Consider the following 21,970-nt stretch of genomic DNA (forward strand, 5'->3'; position numbering starts at 1 on the left):
GGCAGGGCTGGGATTCTGTGGTATATGAAACAAGTAGATAAAAGGGGGGAAATGCTACATCTCTCAAAATGTTGCAAGCAGCTGCTAAAAGCATAGGAAAACCCTGTGCTGTTCAGATCTTAAAAGGGGGCTTGAGATACAAAGAGAATAGGCTTTACTCAAGATCTGTTTTCAACTGTTACATTTAAGGGTCACAGTTCCTGTTACCTTCCAACTCATGAAGGCTTAACTTTCGCAGCGAGGAACATTTTGTATTTTGGGGGGTTTTTTATTGTGACTCAGAAGCGAACAGTGCTTCAGAACAAATCTTGGGAAGCATTATCTTCCAGGCAAGCAGGATAGTATAGATATGCTGCTTTGTTGTTGTTTTTCCAAAAGCCCTGATTTATTTCCTCTTGTGCTTGAAAAAGTATTTCTCTGGAAGAATGGGGAGGGGGTGAGATCAGACCACTTAGGATGTAGTAAAACCTTCCAATCCACTCCCCTTCTCTTGTTCTCGAGTTCCCTGCATGGTACAAGACACTGGATTGCTGTACTTAAATTTTATTGTCACAGTCGCTGCAACAGCTGCCAGTATTTTTCTCTTTGTAACACCTTTTATAATCTGCCATCTGCTTAGAATACTTCCTGCATTGACTGCGTGTTACACAACTAAACTCATTTTCATACTGGTGTTCAATAGATACTGTCAGAGTTTTCCAGGTGTTGGGCTTCATGGAATCATAGAATTGGAAGGCACCCACAAGGGCCATCTAGTCCAACCCCCTGCAATGCAGGAATCTCAGCTAAAGCAACCATGGCAGATGACCATCCAACCTCTGCTCAAAATCCTCCAATGAAGGAGAGTCCAGCAACTCTGAGCAGCTGCAGCCAGTGGTCAGGGATGATGGGACTGTAGTTCAACTGCATCTGGAAAGCAGCATGCTAGCTACCCTGGATTAGTGTTACATGTTCCTCTGCCGTGCAGAATGGCAACTGGCTCCTGACACGAAGAAGAATTAATTCTTTTGGCAAGCGAGCCCAATATAATTTTGTCGCAACTTGTATTTCTTTGAGTCCTTTTATGAATTGCTTCCCATAAAATACCTTGAAACAATTTCACGGTTAAAAAAAAAAGATAATAATAAACCTCCACATGTAAAAAGGACTCCATACATAACAAAAATTAAGAATGATTAAATAATTCCATATGTGTAAAACAATTGTATTAGGACGAGCGTATAGGACAAGGAAGAGTGTGACCCTTGATGAAACGTTTTCAAAGCTTTCGTTTCATAACAGTAACTGGGAGCCTGTTTCCAACATATGTACAATCAAATGTTGTTTTTGTTCCTTTCTCTTGCCCTTCTCAGTAGACTTTATATCCACATGAGAATTTTAAGATTTTATGCAAGGTCTTTCCTGTTATGCCCATGCTTCACTCTTAGGATCACTGTGTCAGATATGTAGGATAATTTTTGAAATATCATTGGAGATTAACAAAACACAAGAAGCATTTCTATCATATCACGGGCTCAAGTTTTTAAAAATTGATAGACATGGAGGGGGGGTGGGACCTTCTACTATTTGTGGCATGGAGCTAAGGGTGCTTGATTTCATCTCCTTGGCCATTTTCTAGTAACAGGACTTAAGCTGGGTATGAATACTGGAACATGATAAGAGTGCTTTCTCCCAGGAATGTCTCCCATGCCTTTCTGCCATGGTATTAAATTCCAGTACTGGAAATTGGCAGGGAATAGAACTGTGTGCGTTGAGGGCAGCTATGGAATTGGGATGGGATTGTCAGCTGCTAACCCAGACATGGTTTTGGTACCCTTAATACCTCTTTGCAGTGTAGTCCAGAGATGCTTTTTATTCCTCACTCATCTGTTTAGAGGCAATATTGTGCTTGCCGTCAAAAATGAGAGAGGTGTAAACTTGGAGCTCCAGGGTGTCACAACTGTGATTTGGTGACACTAGTGAACAGGGAGTGGAAACTAGAGCTCTGTAGCTAAGACAGTTAAGTACAGACTTTGGCTTTGCCCAATTTTAATGACAACCTGAACTAATGTCCTTTCTTTTCCCTGAAATGCTCTTTTCTGTTTAGTATTGTGGTGGTGTCATTTTTCTGCTGTTGTTCAAGTATTAATTCCCATTTTAAATACTATAGAAATGGTTGTAAGTCTTAAGTGATGCAAAAGCACATCTTTTGTGCTAAATGAGTGTTTATTAAACACACAGCTTTTATGGGAGTCCAAGGCATACCAATAAATGTTAAAGATCAGTCTTAATTTGTTTATATAAATAAAAATCCACAATTCAGTTGCGTGATTGAAAGATGCTCATGTAATCAAGAATGTCATTCCATTAATGCTTTTGTTATCATACTTTACCTTGACTGTTCTATCCTATATTTATCAGACAAAAGAAAGTGCTAAAATTCTCAGAAGACAGCAATTTTAAAAACACCTTCTGCTTATAGCAGAAGCCCAATATTCATATTTCGATGCTGAATTTAATTTTTAAATAGAACAATTCTGTAAGTGAATATTCCCTTGGCTAGTTTGGAGTTTTCTTTTTCACAAGCACAATGAAGGTAAACAGAGCAAGTCTGTGAAAATGAACTCGAAATGCAAAGCATGTCTGCGCAGGCATTGAGGTGAAATGGTTGCTATGGAGCTAGCAAACTCCAAGTATTGGAATTGGCTTTGCTAAATCGCATCTTTCAGTGCCATGGGACTCAGTTCACATAACTTCACTGTGTCAAAGTAAAAAAACCTGTGTTTTAGGAAAAGGAAGAAAGTGCCTGGTACAGTGTAACTTGAAATTCCGGCTTTTTATTGAAAAAGAAAATGCACAATAGGCTTTACATGTACAGTGCTGTTGAAAATGAGTAACAAGATTTTAAAGTCTTAATTAGTAGTCTCCTGTTGAGTTTAGGATGGATGTATTTTGCCCTGGTTTTTGTTGCCAAAGGTGTCCTGATGCCACTTGTTACAGTACCAAATATTCCAGTACCAACAGAACGTTCTAAAAAGTGCTGCCACCAGTTGTCCTAGACTAGGCGGTAAAATACTAAATAGGAAGAATAGAATTTATTTTCTTGAGTGTATGAGCTCTGAAATCTTAAAGAAGACAACTGGTAAAATTCCCAGCAACGTCTGAAAATCATGCATATTAAGTAATGTCCTCCCCATCACCCACTATGAACAGCAGGGAGGTCTGCAGCACTTTGTGAGAAAGGGAGAAGGAAATCAGGATAGCTCTTAAAGGAAGAAATGCAATTTTTTAAAGAATGGATCTCAGTGTGATTTAACTTTTAGGTTTCTGTCTCTTTATTGCCATGTACATGTTTTGAGTAAAGCACATAACATGGAACTTCTATTTTAAAAAAGAGAGAATGAGAAAGGAAAACCTTGTCTTTGATCTGGCAAGGAACAAACAAAGCTAAGTTAGAAGTGACAGTGCCCCATAATTTGTTTCTTTCACACTTAAAAAAAAAGTTCTTAAATAATAATAAAAAGTGGCATAGATAAATTCCTTTGGCAGTTGCCAGTCTGACATTTAGAAGTCGCAATCTAAAAATAAGCAGATACTTTTATACCAGAAAGGGCCTGGAGATCAAAGCTCTGTGTTGACGATTGCAATAGCTGTCAAATACTTTTTTCTTTTTTTGTCAAAGCATTAAATTTGAATTTAATTCACAGCCAAAAGTGGCATAAAACATTTTAAATGTTCCCAGTGTGCTTATGGCAACAGCGGGGCAAGGGATCAATGTAAGAATGCAAGAGTACAAAGAGAGGCAGGGGTGGCTCATGTATATTTGGGGACTAGTGAAGAGAGAAACTTGCAGTTGGAATAAGAATAAATAGGGAGCAGGGAAGACAAAATAGAGGGCAAGGAAAGGCAACATGAGAAGTGAAAAGAGAATAAATGGAATGAAGTGCTTGTCAATTTTGGCCAGTTGCCACGCAGTTGAATAAAATCCAAGGCTTGTGCATACACTTCGTATGGCTGTTGCTAGATCATTCAGTTCAAAGAGACGGGCATCCATCATAACGATTTTTCTACACTTTAAAGTATCTAGGGATATGAGATTTAAAGATGCCATTATGTGGTTGGTCTACTCGTCTGAAATTTTAAACTCAGCTTTAACCTTTAGCGATGCAAAGCGTTAAACAAATGATCAAATTGTAGTTAAACAGATCCTCGATTATGTTCTGTATTTACGAAAGCAAATAGAAACTGCAGTTAGAGCATAAGCAAAGCCGCAATACAGTGGTGCCCCGCAAGATGAATGCCTCGCAAGACGGAAAACCCGCTAGACGAAAGGGTTTTCCATTTTGGAGGTGCTTCGCAGGACGAATTTCTCTATGGGCTTGCTTCGCAAGACGAAAATGTCTTGCGATTCCTGGGGTTTTTTTCCCACTCCCCACCCCCTTTTTCTAAGGCACTAAGCTGCTAATAGCCTTTTAGCAGCTAATCCGCTAATCCCTTAAGCCTTTAATAGCCGCTAATAGCCGCTAAACCGCTAATAGCGCTAATCCGCTAATGGGCTTGCTTCGCAAGACGAAAAAACCGCTAGACAAAGAGACTCACGGAACGGATTCTTTTCGTCTTGTGAGGCACCACTGTACGTTAAATGTTCAAAGCTGAGCTTTTGTGAACTCTTGGTTGCCGTTTTGAGCACAAGTTGGCCACCTGCCTTTTGCAGACGGAAACATCCATTTAACAAGCTCATATGAAAGCTGTGTAGCTTTTGTCCATTTAGGTTTTCCTGTGTTCTATATAATGAAAATACATTAGGATTTGATAGTTTTACATGCTTCTTAAAACTCGTAGCATTGTACCGTGTGGTGGTGCTGTGGGAACCCAGACAGAATGGCCACTGGTGGGGTCAGTTTCATTAGGGGCAACCCTAGTGGCATTTGGCCCTAGCCAGGCTGACCGAGAGGCCTTAGCTGTCTTTCCTGTCCCTTTCACAACTGTCGGGTGGAATGTGACTTTTTGCCATCAGTAGGCCTTAAAAGGTCTTTGCAGGATCATGCCTTTAGACTGTTGTAGCACATATGATGTAGAGTTATATGAATCTGGTCTACTTAAAATTAAATGTTACATATCCCAAGTGGATCCTGCTGCTAATATTTACTATATTCAGCTTTAAAAGAACCAGGGTATTAAACTGAATTCAGTAGACTTATTCATAGCGCAAACACAGTGTTTACTATGGGTGCTGAGGCAAAATCTGATTTTAGCCAAAATTTTAAAATGTGCACTAAGAGGCTACTGTTCTTCTTACTTCTGCTGAGGGCACAATATACTAATTGGTCCAGAAAGAGTTCAAAAAGCTTTTGTAGATTGTATTGAAAGCTTAATCAAAGGACTTTCTCAACAGGCCAATGATCTGCATCCTACTTTATCTACTGCAGCTGTGGAAAAAAAGAGTTTCTGTTTTCAATAAAGAATTCATTGGACTGCAGTTTGAACAATATATTAAGTAGATGTGATTTGGATATTCTTGTGGTGTGATGTGATAAATTTAGAATTAGAACAGTTAAAAAAAATTGTTTAGTCCCATAGAAAAACCAACAACACTTGTCTTTGCATGCCTTTGGAAACAGAATTTGGTTTTGCATATTACAATCTCAAGGGGGAAAGTGATCTAAATTTCAGAGCCCGTTTCATAGACAGCAATACCTGCAGTTGGTTGTATGGGTAGTTCTGCCCCCTCCCTCAAAAAATGTCAATGCCATTATTGGAGAAAAGCTACTCCCATCACACTAGGATGCAAGATTATTATTATTTTTGCTTTTTTGCTGGAGGATAGGAGGCACAAGTATAGCTCCAGCAGGGTTTCAGCAGACAATTTATGTATTTGTGCACGAAGAACTCTTTAATACTTTATGTGGAAATGTTTGTTTGCAGTGTCTTGTACCACTAAAATATGATTCTGTTGCCAGCTGCTAAAAGGCTACAAGCACTCCCTGCAAAACAATTTTTTTTTTTGTAGGTTTCTGAAAGGCTCAACATAGGTCCTGTTGAACTAGTAGAAATAAATGTCTGAAAAGGCTATTTGGCTTATATTCTAGGCTTGTAGTAAACATAACTACAATCAATCTATGTGCAAAAGAAGTGTCCATGCAGTAGTTGATGTACAAACTGATTCAATATCTGTTTTATTATGATTAAAATTTAAAGCATTGGACGTATGCTTTAGAGCAGACCAGTGAGGACTGAGCATGCTTGTAGGCGCAGAATTGCTGGCCATTGTGCTGGGAAGAAACAGAAGAAGAACTAGGGCAACGGAGTGACGGGTACCCTGAACAGAGCAGTACCCTTTACTAGTAGACTGAAGCCTCCATAGTTCAACAGTTTTGTGCTCTCATCTAAAGCTATGGCTGTTCTGTCTGCCTGAGGCTTTCATCAAAGGAATGATTGTTTAATATTAATGTATATATTTTACTTAGTTTAAATTACCTAAAGCTATTGATACCGTACATGTTTAGAAACAAAATTTACCAGTCACATAGAATCCATAGAGTAGCATTACTAATTAAATTGAGCATGTACAGCAGCAGTATATTTTAAGTAGCTTCCTTGCTTCAGTATTGGCAGAAAGCGAATAAAAACAGAACACTGGGACTTTTTTTATTTGAATCTTGTAATATTTTAATGATACGCCTATAGTTATGAATGGCTCAAACCCCTTGCTTTTGTTCCTTTTTTATTATTCACAGGATGGAGGCCTGCTTTTAAATAATCCTACAGCTTTAGCAGTGCACGAATGCAAGTGTCTTTGGCCAAATGTTCCACTGCAGTGTGTAATATCCCTGGGAACAGGTCGATATGAAAATGAAGGGAAACCTAACGTCACCTATACAAGCCTGAAAGCTAAATTGACTAATGTCATCAGCAGTGCCACTGATACTGAAGGTTGGTACCCTCTGGCTAAGCTTGTTTTGTTTTCGTATTATGCCTTTTCGTAGCTCTTTGGAGAGTTAAAATGCAGGTTTTCATGACTAGGAGTAGCATAGCATACATGGATATTTTAAAAAAATGATTTACCAGTCGTCAAAACATCAAAGGACATTCTGTTTCCATCAAGGGCATGTTTCATAATCTTTGTTCAAATTGAGATTATTTTGTTAATCCCTATCTCCCGCCATCCATGTGAGGATTTGGGGTTTAGTTCATATACAAAGCCAGCATAAAAAGAGAATTAGAATGCATTGTGTTAAATCAGTCTGTGTGTGAGTCTGTGTGTTTGATACATTTAAGGTTTAGCCTTTTTGTCAGACTAATATATTGCACTGGATATTTGGTGAATAAGGATTGTGCTGGCAGCTGATGATAAAGCATGCCAAATATGCATTTAAATTAACTGCTTGAGACTGTACCTTGATTATGCTGTTATTAAGCTCTCTTTGATTGATGAATACATCATATCTAAAAATGGGCCATAGTGCTGATGGAGGTGTTGCTTGCCTTGAAATTCAGGAGGGATGCCAGAATGAGCATTAAAATAATCGTGGCAAGGACTGGTATAGGTTTGAGCATGCTGGGAGTAGTGGTTAAGTAGCAACATAATTCTAAATCTCCTATTTTGATATTGGTGGAAAAGCACTATCTCCCTCCATTCTGCACATTCATCTAAATTATTTTTAAGGACTTGTTTGACTTGAACCAGCAACACATTGCCTCTTTGAAAACCTTCTGGGATTGATACAGAATACCACCAGAAGATAAATTGCATAGTCGTGTTGTGTTGCTGTGAAGAGAGGCACTAATTTAAAACAGGTGACTTTTAAAAGTGAAGTTGTGTAATTGTTTTTAGTGTGAAATCCATATAAGATATTTTGTGAGAAAGGCCATCTTGGTGGCGTCCATATGTTTTGGACCACAACTCGCATCCCCTTCCATGCTGGCTGGGACTGATGGGAGCTGTAACCTAGCAACACAAGGAAGGCACCATATTGGGAAAGGCTAGCATAGACCATAGAAGAGCCGGGGAAGAGAACTGTGTCTCACAGTCCTGTTGCTCTAGATCTGTTTATGATGATGATGATGATGATGATGATGATGATGACTACTACTATTATTACTTAAAGGGCCAGGTGTAGCATTTCAGCAAGGATTTGGCTACTCAGAAGGTGTCCCAAATCCCAAAATTGTATTCCTGTGGCCAGAGAAGTGCCTTACTGTTGACAATCACCTGGCTTTAAAATTTATTGTGTAACAGCTGAGCCTCTTTTGCCCCATTTACGGGAGTCAGAATACAATGAAAGGAGTTCTGATTTTCTGGTCAAATGGTGGGCTAGGCATTATGTGATTTTTCTGCTTCTGGGGTTGTTGTGATGATTGGTTAGTTACATACATAGCCATAGCCAGTAATGTCACCGTGCAATATTCACTTCTAAACAGAAAAGTCAAAAGGTGAAGATAAATTATTTCCTGTGAGTTGGCTGCTTAAAAATAATTATTGTTATTATTATTACTATTATTATTATTCCTCATTCTACCCTTTACCCTAATGTCCCAGGGCAGTTACATCATTAAAACATCTTAAAATCACAGAAATAAGGTGGGCCCCATGGGGTGGCTCTGATACAAATGTGGGGATGCAGTGGGCCAGGTAATGTTTGGTTCATTGTGCGGATATGGCCTCATGTTACCGGGCTTCCTAGAATGTAGAGCTGCATGTAAAAAGGTTCTAAACAGAAATAATTGGGTATGCATCTATATCACATTTATGTGTATAAATTTCAGTAACAAATGAGCACCATGGGCTATTGAGTGCCACAGGTACACGTACTTACTGACCAAGTTTATTTGAGTACTACATTCCAGGCTGAAGCATGCTTCCCTTAGACTGTGCTTTATTTTAAAACAACTGTTTCACTTTCAAATAAATATTTTTAAAGTAAGGTTGCCATCATTGATAAGTAAGACGATGGTAAGTAGATACTTGAGCCCAAACTACACATGATGGTGGCAGAGACATGTATTTAAACACCATCAGCCAATCATTCAAAAAGTGGAGTGGGGGGGTTCCAATTTAAAAAGCAAGAACCCTTTAAATTTGGGAAGAAGGTGCTACACCTCAGTCTTTTCCTCATTCTTAAATAAAGTTTGCATGTGTCTTTCCAAACTAATGTTTTGTTTTTCTTGTGTTGGTTTTAAAACTAGAAGTCCACACTATGCTGGATGCCCTTCTGCCTCCAGACACCTACTTCAGATTTAATCCTATGATGAATGAAGATATAGCTCTGGATGAAAATCGCAAAGAAAAGCTGAATCAGTTGAGGACTGATGGCATCCGGTATTTAGAAAGAAATGAAGAAAAACTGAAAAAAGCTGCTAAAATATTAGCCCAGGAGAAAACAACTTTGCAGAAATTTAACGACTGGATAAGATTAAAATCTGACATGTACGAAGGGCTTCCAATTATTTCCAAATTGTGAATATGTAAAGTTTGTAAAGTCTCAGGTGTGGACCTTGTTTCAGAAATCCGTTCTGTGCTAAAAGGGATCAACATTTATTAGTCATTATGTAATTACTCGTGATTATAATGAACATGGTAGGCTGGGGGAAAGTACTTCAGTCAGGAGTGGCACACCAATGGCACTTAAAGCAGACAGGGAAGTTGCCACAATCTCTTATTCTTTCCCCTTCTCTTCCCCCCTGGACTAGATTGAAGGTAGATTTCTGCAGGATGCAGATGAGGGTAATGATGACCTTTGCACACCTTTTTGCATTGGTGGAGGTGCATTCTACTTATGCAGTGGAATCTAAGGATTCATGTATGGTTTTTTTCAGTTCTTGAAGTGAAGATTTTATTGGATATCTGTTCCTAAACTTCCTCAGAAGTACAATTCTGGTATGGCTTGGGGTTTTTTATCTGACATTCGTTAGGGTCTGCCTAAATTTGTGACAATTATGGGACACAAATTTTGTTATGTGTTGGAAATGCAGACCAAAATCATGTTGTCAAAAACAAAATGTGGTTTACCTGTTAACTAAAAATGTTTTTGATGTAAGAGGAAACAAACCAACTGGGCAGCCTGCTCTACAAAGCACTTACGCCAGAATAAATAAAACTACTCTGATATCAGATTGGATTGCAATGTATTATAAACCTGCAGTATTCTACAGGTTCTTGGCACTGCCACTAAATGCCATCCCGTCTATTTAATGGCAATTTAATTGCCTTATCACAAAGTCTGTGCATGTCAACAATTTTTTTGTATTTTAAAATAATGTTAAAATGCTTTGTATATTGTGCATTGGGTCTCAATATTTTATCCAGTTTACATTATCAGTATTTGGCTGATTACGGTAAGGTCTACAGTAGCAACCTACTTACATTTTTCAGAATTTTTAAGTTCAAAGGTTCTATTCCAGAGTAATTCCCTGTCTAAAAACAACACAAACTCATGTCTTGAAAGTAAGAAAATAAATTTGTAACATGATTTCTTATATGTTCATAGTACTGTATGATTTATTTAGTGATATGTATACTAAGCCTAGTCTAGTTACTGGTAAAAATAAAATAAACAGGTTTACTCATGTGCCTCATGTTCTGTGCCTGAATTGCTCAAAGACTTGAGTTTTAACCTTGTGTAACTTTGTATACTCCAGTTAGCAGTCAACATGACTTCAGTACCAGTGTTGAAGATAACTCTAAAAAAGACTCATCTGTGTTAATCATGGTTCATTCTGATACGCTAAAGTGGCAATGGGGGATTTCAAACACTCTTAAGTTGTGTTTATTCATAAACCCCATGAATGCCTTGCATGCCGCCCTTGAAAATCTCCTTCCTGGAAGGCTTGTTTGTGAGATCTTGGTAGTCAGACACAAACTTGGCAATATGTAAAGTATTTGGCTTAAGCAATGACATCTACGGTTAAGCACTTTGTTAAGATCAGAAATACGTAGTTGGAAAAATAAAGGACCACTGCTGTCAGTTAGCTTGTTAGTACTGGATTAAAAAGACCATAGCCGTTGGTTATGATGGCTATACAGGCAGCGAACATTAAGCATGGGGGTTCCATTCCTAGCCCCTGTGTGTGTTGGCCAAGTGCATATAAGTGTGCCCCATTCTGGTCTGCCCCTGACCCACTGCCTTCCAGCTCCAAAAGGACCTGCGCATCAATCAGACGTGCCTAAAATGGTTCCTGCCTGTATACAATTTCCAGGTTCAGAAACATTCTGCCTCCATAGACCAGTTGGGAGAGAAATCTTGCCTTCAATTCCTGCTTGTCCCCTTCTCAGCTCAATGAACTTTTTGGTTTATCCAGCAGGGTGGTTCTTATTTTAATTGGCTATAAGGCCACCAACTTGGATGGCTTCTTAAAAAAGGATTAGACAGATTCATTGAGAATAAAGAGGCTATGCTCCACCTCCACTATCGTAGGCAGCATGTCTCGGAATACTGTACCAGCTTCTAAGAATCACAAGTGGCAGAATGCTGTTGCAGTCAAGTCCTGCTTCTGTAGGCTTCCCATGGGCATCTGGTTGGCCACTGTGAGAACAGAATGCTAGACTAGATAGACCTTTGGCCTGATCAACAGGGCTGTTCTTAAGTGTGTCACTGAGTTGTATCCAACAAAGTCCTATTCAGAGTATGCTGTGTCTGTTGTTGTTGTTTAGTCGTGTCCGATTCTTCGTGACCCCATGGACCAGAGCACGCCAGGCACTCCTGTCTTCCACTGCCTCCCGCAGTTTGGTCAAATTCATGCTGGTAGCTTCGAAAACACGGTCCAGCCATCTCGTCCTCTGTCGTCCCCTTCTCCTTGTGCCCTCCATCTTTCCCAACAACAGGGTCTTTTCCAGGGAGTCTTCTCTTCTCATGAGGTGGCCAAAGTATTGGAGCCTCAGCTTCACGATCTGTCCTTCCAGTGAGCACTCAGAGCTCATTTCCTTAAGAAAGTTTAGGTTTGATCTTCTTGCAGTCCATGGGACTCTCAAGAGCCTCCTCCAACACCATAATTCAAAAGCTGTGTCTATTGATTTCATAAGATCTACTTGGAGTATGGCTTGGATACAACTCTTTGTTTCTTGATATATATTATGCTTAGAATCGCAGAAGGGGCAAGCTTTACGGACAGGACTATCACTCAGCTAGACCACTGTGCATGCCAATTTTTATTCTATTTTTTTACTTCTGTGTAAATATTTATTGCATTTATATCCCACCTTTTCCTCCAAAGAACTTAAGGTGGCATACATAGTTTTCCCCCTCCTCATTTCATCCCCACAACAACTCTGTGAGGTAGGTTTGACTGAAACACGACGACTGGCCCAAGGTCACCCAGTGAGTTTCATGGTTAAGTGGGGATTTGAATGCTGGTCTCCAGGTGCCTAGTCCAAAACTACAATCACTACACCACACTGGCTATCTCATTCTTCTTGTTGTTTTTTATATATCCAGAATGTGAATGTTTTCCCAAACCATTGCTGCTCTTTGGAATTTGGCAGCTCACGACTTGATGCTCTCATGAGGGAATGGGAATGAAAAATGGGGAAGAACTGTTCTGTAGGAAAGGAACCATTTTCTGAAATTGAAATGATGCACCTGACTTGGCATATTTTAGCTGTGTCTGCTATAAATGTTTCTAAAAATTATCATTAAAAACTTATTCTGTGCACCCAGTTGTGAATGAATAATAATAATACAGTGGTACCTCACAAGACGAATGCCTCGGAAGACGAAAAACTTGCAAGACGAAAGAGTTTTTCGTTCTCTGAAGTGCTGAGAGCCAGTGTGGTGTAGTGGTTAAGAGCGGTGGACTCCTAATCTGGGGAACCGTCTCCACTCCTCCACATGCAGCTGCTGGGTGACCTTGGGCCAGTCACACTTCTTTGAAGTCTTTGAAGTCTCTCAGCCCCACTCACCTCACAGAGTGTTTGTTGTGGGGGAGGAAGGGAAAGGAGAATGTTAGCCGCTTTGAGACTCCTTAAAGGGAGTGAAAGGCGGGATATCAAATCCAAACTCCTCCTCTTCTTCTTCTTCTTCTTCTTCTTCTTCTTCTTCTTCTTCTTCTTCTTCGCAAGACGGATTTCCCTATGGGCTTGCATCGCAAGACGAAACATCTTGCGCCTTTTTTTTAAAAACCGCCAATGCACTCCTATGGGAAACCGTCAATACACATTGGTGCTTCGCAAGACGAAAAAACTCGTAGAACGAAAAAACTCGCGGAACGAATTTCGTCTTGCGAGGCACCACTGTAATAATAATAATTTTTTATTTATATCCCACCCTCCCCAGCCGAAGCCGGGCTCAGGGCGGGTAACAACAATAAAATAATACAACATTCTAAAATCATTTCATTATAAAATTAATTCAAATCAGATCGATGGCAATGAAGAAGCAAGGGTGTCTCTGAAAACTCCTTAAAGCCGCATTGTCAGCTAGAAATGACAATGTACACTAATTTAAGTATGCACTAATTTGAGTATTTTGACCAAACTTCAGGAGGCAGTGGAAGAAAGAAGTGCCTGGCGTGCTCTGGTCCATGGGGTCACGAAGAGTCGGACACAACTAAACGACTAAACAAAATTTGAGTATGCTCCACACATCAAGCCTTCATGGCTTTTTTGCATTTTTTCTAAGATACGGCAATAAAATATTTTGCCTTCCCTTCATAAACTTGGCAAATTCAGTTCCCAAAGATAAACCAATCATTTTTTAATCATAGGATCCATCTGAAATATTGATGAAATAATTTATTGTTGAATGCAGATAAGATAGTGTGTGCTGTCTACAATTCCTTTAAAACTGTTTTTAATTGTAATCCTGTGCCCGAATATTCCACAGGGTACGAGTAAATTGCCATTTGAGATTCTTTAATCCAATTGAAGAAAGTTAAGTCTTTTTTCATATTGTATGTAGGTTAGTGTGTATTTACGTTCAAGAAGTATCTGAAGATTTTGTAAAAGTAGGTTGTGTGGCATAACTTTGCATTTGACTACTAAATGTGGTGCTCCTCTCGCTGTTTTAGGCCTGGGATAACAAATTGGTGCTGCCTTATCTGAAGGGAATAGGGTGTCTTAAGTTTTCTTATCTCAAATGAATTGGCTGCTTATCCAGTCAGTTTTTGTTCAGAGTCTGATTAAATGCTGCACTTGGACTTATACAATTAACCTTTCCAATTACCCCATCAGGCACTTGTAAGAGAGCTTGTTTGATCTCCAAAGTCCTGCGACAAGGATATAGTGGTTGGCTGTCGTAAATTTAGCTAGGTCATCTCTGCCTGAATATATTCCGTAATTATTTCATTAGCTGTGGAAGACAGTCTGATAAACCATTCCTATATCCTATTCCCTCAATACACCAGGCACTCGCACAGGCATTTGTAATAATTAGTATTCCTTTGCATGCTTAAATTTGGACATGGTGGTGGGTGGGGGATTAGGTTATAAATGTGTAACAAATAAATGCTTTTAAAAAAAAACCTTTTGAAAAATTTGCACTCAGTGACTAGGTGCCTTTGGCAACCATCTGTACAAGATTAAAATATTTAATGGCAAATGGATTGGGTAAGAGTTGGCACTAATGACTGCCTCCTCTTAAAGCTGGACACTGATTTAGGGATTTATAAGTTGTGTTTCCTGCGTGTATATATATATACACCAGTCTATGTGTATGATACAAGCTGGATATTTCCAAGTTACTGTGTGAAAGCATCATTTGGCACTGAAACATGTCAGTTTAGTCTGACTTTGTTTCTGTTTCTGTCCTTTCTTAAAAAGATGCTACATTTATTTTTGATGCTGTTAGTCATGAATCCTTTTGAGACTTTTGCATTCTACTCTGCATTGCTGTGACAGCTTATTTCTATAAGTTTTATTCTCTTTAAGTCTGTCTCTCTATCCATTGTGCATAGCAGTGAACTGAAATGCAAAGGCTAACAGTTATGGACTGTTTGAGGTTATTCACAGAACAGAGTTTTCACAAAAGAAAATATTGGGATGCCTAGCCCTAAAGGTAATGTATACTTTGTCTAATGCTAATTAGGATTTAGTTTCTCTGTTGGACAACCTGAAGATATGCATTGAGTGATAGACTTGTCAGCTTGATGGAGATCTGTCGTCAGGCAGTTGTGCAAATTGTTCCACTATTCTTGCTTTATGTACAACATTACATTCTTTTTTTTGTGTGTGTGAAGGATAACTATCTCTTTATTTACATCTCATCAAAATAGGAACGTGCAAGCACATCACGGCATTGACTAAAGGGATAACAGGAGGCGATCCACTCCCTGCAACCAGAAACGTTCTTATGTTCTTCATGTGGCAAATATCCCCCCCCTTCCCCCACCAAAGGACCCCCCCCCCAACTCCTCCTAAAATAATGATAAATAACTGAGATTGGAGGGTGCTAACCAAATGAATTAGACACTGAAAGCAGGCAGGAAATGCTTCATTGATTTAAAAAAAGAGACAACGTCCTGGATGAGAAGGAGGGTGGAAGTTAGGAACCAGGTGCTCGTAAGCCATGCCGTGGCTGCTGGCATTCAAGTTTCTAGACCTGATGGAGGTAAGCTTGGCAATGAACAGGAAGCTCTGGGTGAAGACATGGGGCAGGACTTTGCAGACCTTCTCCCAACTGATAGGAAGCAGAAGCAAATTGATGTTTGCAAACGAATGGATAATAAGCAAAAGTACTAGGAATTGGCTTGATCAAATTCAGATTCTTGTGGGGCATCGTTTGAGTCTGTGTCCTTCTGGATTGGGGGTCCTTTGCACAGATTGGTGCAGTTATAACAGTGCCTGGCTTGGATTGGGTCCCTGAACATGTATATGAGGTGTCTCTTTGTTCTGGTACATACACCCCAATTGGTACGCCCAACTGTATACAAGCCAAAGTCTTAGTGCAGCAGACCTGCAGCAGACAGCTCAGGCTGCAGAATTTACTCCTCGCTCTGGACTTCCCAGTTGACATGAGAGGGGTGCAACTCTTGCTGATTCCTTGCTCTAGCTTCCAGCAAAGGTTTATCGTTCTGCCCCATGGCTCACTAAGTGTGTATGTGTGTGTGCTTATAGTATTCAATTGCTACAACATTACATTCTGGATGAATCAAAATGGCATTGTGGCAGGGTCAGGTGGCCTGAGTGGCCACTGCTTCCAGGCTGATCCTGTTGAACAAGATACCTAGTGAACAACCATTTTTTTCTTGGCCATGAAGTTTGCTGGGTAAACCCAAATTATACTGTGATGGTGACTGACCCAACATAGTTTTATGAAGATAAAATTGGGGTGGGGGTGGGGTGGGACGTACAGCTCCAGGAACAAAAGGTGGGATACAAGTGTGATAAATCACACTTATGCCTGTCTACTTCATAGGAGGAAAAAACGTGTTCCATTTTGCTTGTAAGTAATGTGGAAAGAACGGAAAGATAAATTCAGTGCAGGTTCTAAAGTTGTTAGTGTCATACATATTAATTTTTAAGGAATGTTCTCCGTGGTTTGGAGAAGAAGAAATATAAGAGATGGTCTCATTTTTGACTAGAGCTCTTAAGGCTTCATCTAAAATCTTGCAACTGCAGTAACTGCTCATAAGTTGTTTTTTCTCTGTAAACACCAAATAACTTGCAGGGCTTTGGGGAGGAATTTAAGACTTCCTGTTTCGCATTTCAAGAACCCAGCACATCACCATGCACAAATTAGAGTGCTATGTAACATAGCAATTAGAAAATCATTGGTGGTGCTCTTATGTTCTAATGATGCAAACCTAATTGTGTAGTTCTAAAAGGAGGAAAGGTTAAATACCATCATTTAACTTGAATCAAATGGTAGCTTCATGCAGCTCTTTCTGTGTTGCAAGGTTTAACCTTGTGCCTGTAAGCCAGCTGTTCTCATGGAGAATGGTTCACCATTATATTTTCAGAATTTCCTCTGGATCAACTCAGCCGGCCATCCAGGAGATAGATGTATGTGTTTTAGATTAATCATATCTTTAGCCTCTATTTCCCAATCTACATTGGATTTGCTAGTAGCCTGAATGCTGCAGCCAACTGACTACCAGACCAGTGTATTATTCAGCCACCATCTTATTTTGTTTCCATAAAGACCATGGCTTTAGTAGTGCTAAAATTTGCCCAGTTTTAACAGAGGCTCTCTATTAAGGGCAGCTGGTAAAAATTGTAGACTTACAATTATAGTCTACAGATTTAAAAGCATGCTGTTTACTGCCTAAATTTAGAGGTCCTCTTTTTTCACCACACCGCCTGTGTCATCTGTTCTTAGTATTTCACTGGGGGGGGGGGAGAGAATCCTGGCAAAACCATGGTAAAATAACCCCTCCTTTATCTATCACCAACTTGGTTGTATCTTAGGGATCAGGTTAAGGCATTCTTATTTTCTGAGGTATTTTAACAGTTTGTACTTAAAAATAGTATTGGTAAGTGACTTTTAACTTTGCAGCTTTGATTGCTATTTTAATTCTATGGAGTATAATCCAACTATAGTATACAGAGAGTACACTTATCAAAATTTGGATTTAAGTCCATTGAATTCAGTGACTTGGTTACACCCCCTCCCCTATAATATGCTATAGGTTGCTTTTTAATAGGTTTGTTCTAAATTTATTATTTTGTTTAAAACATCATTTGCAGATTGACCTGGGGCATACATTATGAAAGGTGTAATTTAAGTTCCATTAAATAAAATATGGCTGAAATCCTATACCCACTCCAGTAAGACCCATTGAACTCTATGCTGCTCTATCTTGAGTAGGCATTCTATAGTTTGCACTGTGTTTTCTCTGATAAGTAACAATATTGTTTTCATATAACAATTTCAGCTTTTAACAATTTATATAACAATTTCAGCTTTTTTATATAACAATTTCAGCTTTTAACAAACTTCTTAAGCCTTGCTCTGTTCTCAGGCTGAGGCAGTGCTTTCCAAGGTTGTCCAGCTTGGAACCCAATCATCTCTTCTCCCACGTACCAATATCAAAACACTCCAGTTACTTCAGAGAGGGGTTGGAGTGTTGAGCAGTGGGTGCAAACATTAATGCCTAGTTCTGATTCTGCATTTTGCTCCTACAATTCATTAATAAAATCCTGGTTTTCTGTTTTTTCTGTTGAGCTTTATTGAAGCTAGTTGTGTAGGAATTTGGAATGTTGACATGGAAAATAACGTGCTGTATCTAAGGAAGCAAGAACTTTTTGTGTCATACTTGGGAATGGCAGAGATCCCCCTAAACTTCTGTTCCAGGGTTGGACTGCCTTGCTTTTAACTCCTTTTCTGGTTTTTATTTGGCTTAATTAACAGCTTTGCACTAAAGCTTTACATTTGGTGGTAACTATTTTCAAGTGCCTTATTCTAGATAGCACAGTACTATCTTTGTGTATTTTCTAAAAGACGACACTGTAGTGCTTTTTCCCCCTTAGACAAGTTCTTTGAACACATTATATTAGGGTATACTGTAGATGGTATGCTGGAAAAGCAGACCTCATTACTATATATATACACCAAACAGTACAGCATCTTACAATAGACACATTTTCTTTGGTGTGATACTTATTTCCGTTTCACTACATTATTACTCAAGGTTTTTTAAAAATGAAATGTGCAAATTTTTCACTTCTGATAGCTGTTTATTCATGTAAAGTGTTAGTTGTTTTTACAGAAAGCAAACTTTTAAAAGCTATTATACCTGTAATATATATATATATATTTAAGTGGTGCGGAGCTTAGTTTGCTCTGGAATGTGTTGCATTAACTTTGTAGTCCAAACCTATGCAATTACTTAGAAGTATGTCTCACTGAGTTCAGTGGGATTTGCTTTCACTAAGTAGGCATAGAATTGCAGCCTTAGAACATATAAATCGTGCCTTCCTGTAATGCGAGCACAAGTCCTTATTGAAATACAATGTGGGAGGAGTGCTATCACAGCAACCTGGATTTAGCAGGTGCACAAATTCCTATAGTGCAATAATACAAAGGCTGTTAAAGTGGCTTCTCCAGTTGAAGAATCTGCAGCCAGTATGAACAATATATTTTATTATTCACTGACCATATACTCTTATGGCTTCTTTGTTTGCAACATTGATCTGTGGACATTTCTATGTGGAGTTAGACAACCTTATTTCTCACTGATCAGGCACGTTATTTATTGCAATTATTTATATCCTGCCTTTCAGTGTACAAATTACTCAAATGCAGCTTACTTGAATTAGATTTAAACAAGCAATTCTAACATTGCAAAAAGGCATCAGGGTAGTTGGGGGGCAGCTCAAACAAACTATTGGGGGGGGGGCTTTGCTTGGATCTCTGTCCTGGGTTGTTGTTTTTTTGCCACAGTACAGTTCTCTTCTCTGTGGTTTCTGCAAAGAATCAATGTGCCCCAATTCAGCAAGATACAAGTACGGTAATCCACATACCTACTTAAATACCTGTGTGTGTGCAACATGCATGTACAGATGGGGTGCATATATTGCAGGGTGGTGGAAAATATGCCTCCCCAGGCAGTATCATACCGTCCTAATGGCCCAAATAGCACAATATTTCCCTTTTACTGTTTGAAACTGGGTTTTGCACACAAGATTCTTATGAGTTCATAGCTTGCCAGTTTAAGAATGAATGTGTTGAATGTTAAAGAATACATGCTTGTGCACATCTAAATCTACTAATCATTCAGCAATTTATAATGCAAACTAGTTTAAACATTCATTGCCGATACTAAAAAAGTTTGTGCATTCTTCTTAGCCTTTGTTTGGACTAATGGCTTATATATCCAGTAGAGATACAAAATACATATTTGGTGATCAAATAATTATTTAGTAGATGCCTTGTATAATCTAGCTGAGATTCCTGCCGGGGTGCCAACTTGAATAAAATATTTGGGGCACCCAGGTAAGCCCCATCTTGCATAATTTTGAAGACATTTGAAGGCAGCCCTGTTTAAGGAAGTTTTTAATGTTTAGATGTTTTATTGTGTTTTTAATCTGTTGGGAATCACCTAGAGGGGCTGGGGAAACCCAGCCACATGGGCACGGTATAAATTATTGTTATTGTTATTATTAATCAATCTCATGACATGGCACACACACACACCATTTTAATTCCAATGCTCATCAACTTGGGGTTGGTCCCCTCAAATATTTTATTGGGGGGGAGCAAAGGGACCTCAGCCCCTTGGACTTGGACCCCTATGATTCCTTCAGTGCAAGGGGTTGAGCTAGATGACCCTGGGGGGCATAGCTGTCAACTTTTCCCTTTTCTTGTGAGGAATCCTATTCGGAATAAGGGAATTTCCCTTAAAAAAAGGAAAACGTTGACAGCTATACTCGGGGGTCCCTTCTGTACAATTCTGTGAACAATGGGGTACACACAGGTCCCGCTTCCTATCGCCCATTACATAACTTAAAACAGTAGGGAGGGATAGATAACAATTCTGCCAGCCGTTTGCTGACCGTCGCCCTCCTAGGTTTGGGGGCATGGCAGCGGCGGCGCGTGTGCTGTGCTGTGAGAGGCAGCGCGCCCTGTCAGACGGCGTGGAAGTAATCTCGCCGCCCGAGGAGGGCACAGCAGCGCGCGCGCAGCGTCTGGGAAGGAGGCAGCTGGGTGGGGTGAGGGCACCTTCCACGCGCTCATCCCTTTTCTCCCGCCTCCTCGTCTCTCAGGCAGGGGCGAGCGCACGCGCGGGCGCGCGCCGAGCTCGTTCTGGTCGGAAATAGGGAGGCGAGATAGGCTCTGGAGCGCGCGCTTGCCTTGCCTTGCCTTGCCTGAGCGAGCTCTCCTCTCCAAGCTCGCTGGACCTGAGGGAGGAGAGAGCGAGCCCCCTGAGGAGAAAGAGACGCGCGCTATCTCTCTCCGGCCCCCCGCTTACGACTAACTGTGAGTCCTGAGCTTCATATAAATGGAGCGGCGATATATATATATTATGGTGTCTTGAGGTGGGGTGTCTTAGCAGCGGGGTGCTCGGTAGCAACAGGGCGGCTGCCTTCGCGGGAGGGGCGGTGGGTGCGGGGTGGCTGCCTGTCACCCACCAGCGCGGGCCCCCGCGCCCAGCCCTGCCCAGGCGCTGAGGCGACGCCGAGCTCGTCTTCCGCCGCAGCTCCCCATGGCAACTGGCCGCCGCTGTTTGCGGGGATAGCCTGGCTGGGAGCCACCCTCCTGCGCCCTGCTAGCCGGGCAGGAGAGAGAGAGAGAGGAGGGACGAGCCCCGCTCCTGGCAAACAACCCATAAAAGAACCCCTTCGCCGTTGTCTTCCGCGCCCTGACCCCGCCAGAAAGCGGAGGGATCAGGTGAATTATATAACGGCCGTGGTCCGCAATGGGGTCACCCAGGGAAACGCGAGCAGGCGGGGAGGGGATGTCCCCGTGGGCGAGCCGGGCCGAAGAAGTCGCCATGTGTAGGGATGTGCCATAGCTGACGCCCAGCAGCCAGGCAGGTCCCTTCTCGCGCCCGCCCTCCATCCCGGTGGCTCCAACTCCTCCGCTTTACAGGAAGCGCGCGAGGGCTGAGGGGACTCCCGGCAGCCCCTTGGGCATTGAACCTCGAAGGCTCTCTCCATCGAGGTGGGGGGGGGGTGGAGGGGCGGGATTCCCCTCCCCCCCCCCCCGGCCCAGCGTTTCTTTGATGTGCGATGGCAGAGGTGGCTCTTTCTCTCGCCGTGTGGGTGTGCCTCCGCCGTGCATCTCCACGGCGGGTGACAGCCAGGCTTATTGTAGCAGCAGCAGCAGCAGCCCACCCTGTTTGCAGGTCACGACTCCTCTGGCGGCCACGATGGGTGTCTGGTAGGAGTTGTGGGGCTGGGTTTGCTTGCTGGGGTTGGGTGGGGGAGAGACCTTTGTGTGCTACAGGTGTGGGCCGACCCCTCCTCGGCAAGCGCCTATCACCATAGGAGCCAACTTCTAGGGGCCCCATGACATATTTGAGGTGCCCGCCCGCCCCCCACCAAAGTTGATGGGCAATGCCATCCAAATGTTGTGCGTGCACCACGTCTTGCGATCGATTGTGCGGGGCGGGGCTTACC

General features: G+C 41.1%; 2 protein-coding genes across 41 annotated transcripts in view; both read left to right on the forward strand.

Moving 5' to 3' along the window:
* Window positions 1–10,549, forward strand: part of PNPLA8 (patatin like domain 8, phospholipase A2) — a 34,811-nt gene extending 24,262 nt beyond the window's left edge. For 4 of the 5 annotated variants that reach the window (XM_083399607.1, XM_083399610.1, XM_083399609.1 and 1 more), the window contains exons 9-10: window positions 6,717–6,912; window positions 9,166–10,549. In XM_083399607.1, the coding sequence (XP_083255733.1) occupies window positions 6,717–6,912; window positions 9,166–9,440 (471 nt within the window). In that variant the 3' untranslated portion in view covers window positions 9,441–10,549. Of the gene's footprint in view, window positions 1–6,716; window positions 6,947–6,988 lie in introns of all 5 variants that reach the window. The other variant, XM_083399608.1, reaches the window with a different exon arrangement.
* Window positions 10,550–20,485: 9,936 nt separating this feature from the next.
* The window catches only part of NRCAM (neuronal cell adhesion molecule), a 138,045-nt gene continuing 136,560 nt past the window's right edge, over window positions 20,486–21,970 (forward strand). For 12 of the 36 annotated variants that reach the window (XM_083399356.1, XM_083399368.1, XM_083399385.1 and 9 more), the window contains exon 1: window positions 20,624–20,828. The gene's annotated coding sequence lies outside the window, so the exon portion shown is untranslated. Of the gene's footprint in view, window positions 20,829–20,996; window positions 21,240–21,416; window positions 21,732–21,970 lie in introns of those variants that run through there. The other 24 variants (XM_083399389.1, XM_083399371.1, XM_083399360.1 and 21 more) reach the window with 12 other exon arrangements.

The sequence above is a fragment of the Podarcis tiliguerta genome (assembly GCF_965153285.1).
Source record: "Podarcis tiliguerta genome assembly, chromosome: 10".
In the NCBI taxonomy this organism is placed as follows: Eukaryota; Metazoa; Chordata; class Lepidosauria; order Squamata; family Lacertidae; genus Podarcis; species Podarcis tiliguerta.